The sequence below is a fragment of the Dipodomys ordii genome, unplaced genomic scaffold (genome assembly GCF_000151885.1).
Source record: "Dipodomys ordii isolate 6190 unplaced genomic scaffold, Dord_2.0 Scaffold41, whole genome shotgun sequence".
Taxonomy (NCBI): Eukaryota; Metazoa; Chordata; class Mammalia; order Rodentia; family Heteromyidae; genus Dipodomys; species Dipodomys ordii.
The window spans coordinates 1557720-1566688 of NW_012267257.1; the positions used below are offsets into that span (position 1 = coordinate 1557720).

Consider the following 8969-nt stretch of genomic DNA (forward strand, 5'->3'; position numbering starts at 1 on the left):
AGCCCCATGACTGACAAAAAAAAAAAATCAGTGGGTTCACTGTAATTGTACTGTATTCAACAAAGTATCCCTAGTTAATTTTCACACTATGTTTAACAAAGTATCTGCCATTAAATATAGCCAGGCAGTAGGGCAGGGGGGAAGTTACTAACAAGAGCTCCTCTCCTGAAGCCTCTTTATTTATTTGTATAATTGAATATAAGTGCATAAGCATTAAACTATACTAATTTTCCTATGATACTGGAAACGTACATCAGATCATACTATATGGAGGGATACAGACTATTCAGGAGCTTTGACAGTTACAACTGCAACTTTAGAAGGAATTGTATTTTACCTTCAAATGTGAGGGGATACTTTTAAAAGTTGGCGGGAAAGATGAAGTATCACTTTTTTTTTTTTTAATACTTTGACTGCCAAGAATCTTGAGTGTCAGGCCACAGGCCATCTTACTAAAATTTTCATTACAATCACTGAAACTCAGAGCATTGTGGTATAAATGTAGAATTGCACTCTTGCAGTCTAATAATTAGGACTTTCTAAGAGTAGTTTTGAGATTTTTAGGAAGGCATCATTTCAGAACGAGAAGCTCCTGTTAACTAAAACACCGCCTTAGTAAATAATGCCACTTCCTATTCTATTTGTCAAATTCAGTTGCTATTTGATCTTTTTGTTATGCTGAGAAATCTGTCACTTCCCCCATTGACATCTCTCCTAGAGCACTTTCCTTTGGGCTAAACATGGGAAGACCAGTTAACCCTTTCTCCTTTGGTCATCCCACAGAAAGCCTATTACACTATGAGGAACCTCGAAGAGTCAATAGAACCATTGTATATTTCAGTGAGGTGAAAAAGTGGAGAGACTTCCTTTTATTAAGATTTTTTTTTTTTGTTGGTCATGGGGCCTGAACTCTGAGCCTGGGCACTCTCCCTCAGCTTTTTAGCTCAAGGCTAGCGCTCTGCCACTTGAGCCACAGCACCACTTCCAGCTTTTTCTGTTTATGTGGTGCTAAGGAATCGAACCCATGCATGCAAGGCAAGCACTCTACCACTGAGCCACCTTCCCAGCCTTTATTAAGAAATTTTTATAGAACTAATTCCCTATTAAGAAATAACAGTTTGCATCACATTATGTCTTTGGACCTTAACTTATACATACTTTTTTGTGTGTGTGTGAAAATACTGTACGGAGGGGTTACAATTACATGGGCAAGATAATGAGTACATTTCTTATCAAGCATTGTTGCCTCCTCCTGCTTTGTTTCCCTTTCCTATCCATTCCCATCTCCCCCCCTCCCCATATCCACCCCTTACCCCTCCACCCCCACCCAAAGTTGTAAAGTTTGTTTTTCCACATAACGACTTATACATCTCATTGTTGCAATGGGTCCACCTATATCCCTATTTAAACTATTTGTTTTTCCCCTTCCCCTCCACAAATTATACCAACATCAAATACAGTGAAAGCAGGAGTTACACCGTGGGGGAGGGACATACAAAGCAACAAAGAAATAATCTTATAAATCTGTTAGAAACAATCGCATGAAAGAAGAAAAACATTTGAATACACATCATAGGGTTCATTTCCCTAACATCACCTTATCTGACCTTTTCTGCTTGACTCAGACATATACTAGTTATCGCAAATAAGGGAAACCATGGGACCTATGTTTCTTTGGGCCTGGCTTACTTCACTTAATATAATTTTTTCCAAGCCTTTCCATTTCCTAAAAAATGGGGCAATGTCATTCTTTCTGATGGAGGCATAGAATTCCATTGTATATATATATATACCACATTTTCTTTTTTTTTGGGTCCGGTTGTGGGGCCTGAACTCTGGGTCTGGGCACTGTCCCTCAGCTCTCTCTTCAGCTCAAGGCTAGGGCTCTACCACTGGAGCCACAGTGCCACTTCCGGCTTTTTTCTTTTTGCTTATGTGGTGCTGAGGAATTGAACCCAGGGCCTCAGGCATGCAAGTCAAGTGCTCTACCACTGAGCCACCTTCCCAGCCCATGTGTTGGAAAACTTTCTAAGAAGCATCTGATAGATTCTAGAAGTGAACTATAACACTATGAGCTATTCAATTCTGTGTGCTTAAAAACCATTTTAATAAAATATTTTATGCTGAATCTCAAACTCAAAGATAATATGTGATTATTCACAACTTTCTCTTACAAATCTTTTAGTTTACTCCTATATTTTCTAAATTTTGTTTCTAAATTTATGACCATTTCACTTTAGAAGAACTGCTACTTAATAGCATCCAAGCAAATTAATAATATAGTTTATTGTTATTAAAAAACAAGAACTGAGAATTTTTTAAAGAACTAAGGAGTTTAATATTTTTCTCATCTTTAAGTAGTTGTACAATTCACCAATTGTACGGTTCAAGCAGTTTATGGATACAGTGCATCTTGGATCAGTGTTACCCTTTCAACATTCTCACCCCACCCCTTCTCCTACTTAATTTTAGGTTCTGTATTTTTTTTTCCTTTTAACAAAGCAGTTTATGTGTACATGCATCTTGATTTGTGTCATCGCTTCAACATCTTCACCCCCTTCAACCCACTCCTTCCCTTATATTTCTCAGTTCTGTGGTATATACAATGATTCTTGCCTGCCTTTTCCCTCCATCAGTATACACACAATCTAAAACCATGCAACCTATGTTTATTTAGGTCTGCCTTATGAACTGAGAACTTTCTGTTGGTTTATCCTAGCATGTTTTCTCTGTCATGCATCTCTCACAATATAGAACTATGTCTATATAAAGTAAATACATAATCCTTCCACCAGAATCTTAAATGGACATGAATTTCTAACTGGCCTGCTGTGTTGTTTCACCAAATTGCAAACTCATCCTGACAGTTGTAAAAGATTCAGTCTCCAAGCCAGGCACCAGTGGCTCACACCTGTAATTCTAGCTACTCAGGAGGCTGAGGTCTGAGGATCAAGGTTTAAAGCCAGCCTGGGCAGGAAAGTCCCTGAGACTCTTATCTTCAATTAACCACTAGAAAACTGCAAGTGGCATTGTAGCTCAAGTGGTAAAGCCCTAGTGTTGAGTTGAAGAGCTCAAGGACACAGTGTGCAGGCCCAGAGTTCAAACCACACGACCAACAATAAATAAATAAATAAAAATTCAGTCTCCAAAGCTCTGTCTCTTACATACAGATCTCTGGGAGAGAGGCTTGTCATTATTATTATTATTATTTCTTTTATTCTGTTAACACTTCCTCTCTACAGACTATTTGTTAAATACATGCAATTAATAATTTTAATAAACTTAGTTTTCTGGGTAACCTATCACACATTTAGAAATTTGGTTAGTGTGTCCTTGTGCTTTTAATGTTCCTAACACGCTTTATTTCCTGTAAACATACAGTCAGATAGAGAAGCTGCTTAGAGCCTAATTGGTGCTGTGTTCTTCCCATGGCATCACATCATGAAGCACTTGAATTTTCTTTTCCTGATTTCAATATTTAAGAATCTTATCAAGCTGGGTGCCAGTGGCTCACGCCTGTAATCCTAGCTATTTTGGAGGTCAAGATCTGAGGATCACGGTTCAAAGCCAGCCTGGGCAGGAAAGATCCATGAAACTCTTAGCTCCCATAAACCACCAGAAAACCAGAAGTGGTGCTGTGGCTCAAGTTGTAGAGCGTTAGCCTTGAGCTGAAGAGCTGAGGGACAGCGCCCAGGCCCAGAGTTCAGGACCCACGACCGGACACAAAAAAAAAAAAAAAGATTGAAAAGAGGCAATATGAGTTCATATTAATAGCACTAGCCATCATGGGGCCTGGGCGCTGTCCCTCAGCTCTTCAGCTCAAGGCTAGCACTCTAGCACTTGAGCCACAGAGCACCACTTCTGACTTTTTTTGCTTATTTGGTACTGAGGAATTGAACTCAGGGCCTCATGCATGCAAGGCAAGCACTGTACTACTGAGCCACCTTCCCAGCCCCAGGATTTTTTTAATGACTCAAGGGAGAATTATCTACTCAATTCTGAAAATCAATTATTTTTCTTTTAAATTTTCTTTAAAATTTCAAGCCTACCAAAAACCAGATGGAATATTATTTTTTAAACTCCTATGTACCCATTCCTTACTTCAGAAATTATCAGCTTATGTCAGTTTTATTTATACTCCCTTTATTCCACTGCCCTATAGATTACTTTTTAGCCTAACAAATCATTTATTTCCTTAACATTATCATACCTTTAAAAAACGTTCCTTAGCTGGGCACTAGTAGCTCTCACCTAAAATCCTAACTACACGAAGCCGAAGATTGCAATTCAAAGCCATCCTGAACAAGAAAGTCTGTGAGACTTATCTCAGTTAAACACCGAAAAAACCTGAAGTATATCTGTGGCTCAAGTGGTAGAGTGCTAGCATTAAATGCAAAAGCTTAGGGACAGTGTCTATGCCTAAGCCCTGAGTTCAAGCCCCAGAATCCATGCACTAAAAAAAAAAAAAAAATCCTTAATGTCTTCAAATATATAATATCTAAATGTCCCCAATCTCATAAGTCTTCTTTTTTTTAACCAATAGTTCAATCATGAACCAAACAAGATTTGTACATTAAATTTGGTTGATAAATTTAGATAACCTTCTGGAGGTTTTTTTTCATTTATTTAAAAAAATTAAAGCAGGTAAATTATTCTGTAGTTTCCTACATTCAGGAAATAACCACTTCTTGGCCAACAGACCAAGATTCTGTAGGTAGAAATCCTACTTAGTTGGCCCAAAAGTGGCTGTTTTTTCAAGTTGACCCTTTCTCCTTTTGTTTTCTCTCAGGTTCCCTGTAGTCTAAGTTGCTTCCCATGTCCTTTTCCTCCTCTCTCCTGATTTGCAGATTTTAGATCTCTTTGCTGTTTGCAAACAACAAAGAGATCTAAAATCTGGTGTTACAGTAGCTATTTGGGCTTTCCTCCCTTAGAATCAGTGTCTGTTAAGCTTCAAACAAAAACCTATCCTAAGTGTAAACGTCACCTTGTAATTATATGTATGCTACGTACTTTTAGAAATGCTCTTCCTTCCTATAGTGATTTTACTGATGAAAACTATTAAAGGTAGAAAAAAGTTTAAGCCAATCTTAAGATTTAAATTATTTTTAATTTAAGTTTAAGTCACTTAAACTTAAATTTCAATTTAAATGAGGTTGTTATTAAACTCTGTTAAGATTCTTTAGGAACTTGACGTTCCCAAAGACAAGTAGAGAAAATACGAGCAGTCTATAATCAAGATCCTGCTGTAATTCTCTCCAATGTTATTTATGTCCCCATCCTTACTGAGTAGGAACAATTTAAAAGAGAGCTAGTATTGAAACAAATAACGGTAAATGAAAATGTGTTCAGACACCATTTTATTTCTCTAAGAGACATTCTGAGATTTTATGAAATCTAAAATCTAGGTGGTGAAGAACAAGAACTGACTCTAATCTTGACTTCCCATTTACATTTTTCTGCCCTAGCTTAGGGCCATAGTTAACTAAATAATAATATTTTTAAAAGAAACAACATAATTCCCATGTTGTTGGCAACTTATTTTAATCAATTGTGGTAATATCTTATTTTCATAATACAATCTAGGATGTAAAGCAAGAATTAATAAAGCTGGTTAAGGCAGCAGGATTTTCATCTTCTACAACTTCTACCAGCTGGGAAGGAAGCAAAGCCTCTCAGGCCCTCTCTTTCCAAGATATTGCTCTTCTTAAAGCTGTATTGACTGCTGGACTATATGACAATGTGGGGAAGATAATTTGCATGAAGTCAGTGGATGTCACAGAAAAATTGGCCTGCATTGTGGAGACAGCTCAAGGCAAAGCACAAGTACATCCTTCCTCAGTGAACCGGGATTTGCAAACTTACGGATGGCTCTTATACCAGGAGAAGGTAAAGTACTCATTATGAAAGTGTAGTATTCAGCACATTGTTCAGTACATTCATAGCAAGTTAGGTGCCCCAACAATTACTTTATATAGTTCTCAAATTGAGCTTCTCATATTTGAAATATAGATAAAACAGTTTCCAAGCCAAAAAATACTTCTCTTCCTTTTAAATCTTAAAACCAAGAAAAATTTTAAGAAAAACCTTAAAAATAAGACATGTATTCTGACCATCACCTTTCTTGGGATAAAGACAGTTATAACAAGTAGGTATTGGCTAATAATGTGTCAGTTTCTTAAGTCACTAAAAGTTATCTCAAAGGGTAAAAAAAGAACTGAATGTTCCATTCCTAAATAAGAAGCTGTTAGATGGAGTTGTAGAACTTTGATGACTTGATGGTAGTTTGAGCCCCAGTGTCATGGTAGGTAATTTAATAGCAAATACTTATAGACTACAGTTAATCAACATTAGGAATCCCAGCTGCATTACCATTCCATATTTTTTTTTCTTTTTTTGTTTTTTGGTTGTGGGGCTTGAACTCTGGGCCTAGGTGTTGACCCTGAGGTCTTAAGGTCAAGGTGAGCACTCTACCACTTGAACCACAGCGCCACTTCCAGTTTTCCAGATAGTTAATTGGAGATAAGAGTATCACAGACATTCCTACCTGGGCTGGCTTTGAACCATGATCCTTAGATCTCAGCCTCCTGAGTAGCTAGAATAACAAGCATAAGCCACTAGCACCTGGCTCCATATCTTGTTTTAAACAGATAGCAGAAGTAAAGGTGGTATTATCTCTATTTTTTTATTTATTTTTTTTTTGGGGGGGGGGTCCAGTCATGGGGCCTGAACTCTGGGCCTGAGTGCTGTCCCTCAGCTCTTCAGCTCAAGGATAGCACTCTACTACTTGAGCCACAGCGCCACTTCTGGTGTTTTTCTTTTTGCTTATGTGGTGCTGAGGAATCGAACCCAGGGCCTCAGGCATGCAAGGCAAACCCTCTACCACTGAGCCAACTTCCCAGCCCTTTTTATTTATTTTTTATTTTTTGTCGGTCATGGTGCCTGAACTCTGGGCCTGGCCGCTGTCTCTGGGCTAGCACTCTACCACTTGAGCCACAGCACCACTTCTAGATTTTTCTGCTTATGTGGTGCTGAGGAATTGAACCTAGGGCCTCATACATGCAAGGCAAGCACTCTACCATTGAACCACCTTCCCAGCACTAAGTATTCATTTTTAAAGCAATAATAATAAATAATATTTAATGTTATTAAATAATATTACTTAATAAATTGCTTGTACATCGTTTGATTTGTGTTTATTACATAATTCAGCTTTATAGATAATATATAAAATGCCTTTTAATATACAGGCATTAATAATGACTTATTAAATTAATATCTCTTACAATAAGAAAGTACATAGCTTTAAAAAGTATAGAGTAACAAACGACACTTACATGAAATGCTTACATGAAACAAATGTTGGACATCTTTGGACTATAAAATTGTTTTTCCCTTTTTTCTTATATAGATAAGGTATGCCAGGGTCTTTTTGCGGGAAACAACCTTAATTACCCCTTTTCCAGTTTTACTTTTTGGTGGCGACATAGAAGTTCAACACCGGGAACGTCTTCTGTCTATTGATGGTTGGATCTATTTTCAGGTACATAGTACAACTGACTTGAATGATTAGATAAAAATTTTCAACTTCCAAAAATGCATTGAGGTAGATATGTAATATTGAAGTTTACATAATCTCTTCCTACATGATTTAATTTTATGTTGCCTGTGTGGTTTCCAATCTGTTAATTGTGAAAGTCAAATTATATTGCTATTAGCAAATGCATTTGTTGTCAGTAGCAATTATAATTTACCATGTGATAAGTACAGCAATAGCTAATTTTATTTGGATTATTCCAAATACAGTTTCCATTCTAAGTAGATACTTCAAGCATAATGAGAAATTGAATCTACCACATTACATGGATTGGCTACTAGTAGGGCAAAATTCAAACCTAGGGCCTGGTGTGCTGGTGGCTCACACCTGTAATCCTAGCTACCCCGGAGGCTGAGATCGGAGGATTGCAGTTCAAGGTCAGCCTGGGCAGGGAAGACAAGGACTTTTATCTCCAATTAACCATCAGAAAACTGGGTGAGCTGTGGCTCAAATTGGTAGAGTGCTAGCCCTGAGCAGAGAAGCTCAGGGACAGCACTCAGGCCCTGAGTTCAAGCCCCATGACTGGCTAAAAAAAAAACTCAGTCTAGGATTACCAATCCCAGAACTCATATTCAGTGTACTACGTTGGCCTCCAATACAAAGATGAAACAGATTTATAGTTCTTAATGTATCCTGTTGAGCTCTTCTGTGAAAAATTAGACTAGCCAGGCGCTGGTGGCTCACGCCTGTAATCCTAGCTATTCAGGAGGCTGAGATCTGAGGATCACAGTTCAAAGCCAGCCCGGGCAAGAAATTCTGTAAAACTCTTATCTCCAATAAACCACCAGAAAACCGGAAATGGCGCTGTAGCTCAAGTGGTAGAGTGCTCGCCTTGAGCTGAATAGCTGAGGGAAAGTGCTCAGGCCCAGAGTTCAAGTCCCACTACCAAAAAAAAAAAATTAGACTAAGCTTTGATTCTGCTCACAATAAGATTATGTTTCCTTGTAGCCTCGTCAATACTGATCAACTTAAACTCAGCAAATCGAATGTATTCTGTTATGCTACACCATGATATCTGTGTGTCTAGAACAAGAGAGGCGAATTTTACATGTAACTTAGGAAGTTTATTTAGTTCGTGCAAAGAAGCTAGAATGTTAGTAATAGCCTATAACTGGGTTGTATTAATAGTTGTAAAATGCTACAGACTAACTAAAAATCATTGAAACTAAGCGCTACCTCTACATTTTGTTGTTGTTGTTTTTGTTTTTGGGTCCGGTCGTGGGGCCTGACCTCTGGGCTGGGTACTGTCCCTCAGCTCTTCAGCTCAAGGCTAGCTCTCTACCACTTGAGCCACAGCGCCACTTCCGGCTTTTTTCTTTTTGCTTATGTGGTGCTGAGGAATCGAACCCAGGGCCTCAGGCATGCAAGGCAAGCG

The 8969-nt window shown here is 38.1% G+C and overlaps 1 protein-coding gene across 1 annotated transcript in view; it reads left to right on the forward strand.

Moving 5' to 3' along the window:
- Window positions 1-8969, forward strand: part of Dhx29 (DEAH (Asp-Glu-Ala-His) box polypeptide 29) — a 59405-nt gene that overhangs the window by 44345 nt on the left and 6091 nt on the right. The window contains exons 23-24 of the mRNA XM_013018505.1: window positions 5584-5886; window positions 7409-7540. Of these exons, the coding sequence (XP_012873959.1) occupies window positions 5584-5886; window positions 7409-7540 (435 nt within the window). The remainder of the gene's footprint in view (window positions 1-5583; window positions 5887-7408; window positions 7541-8969) is intronic.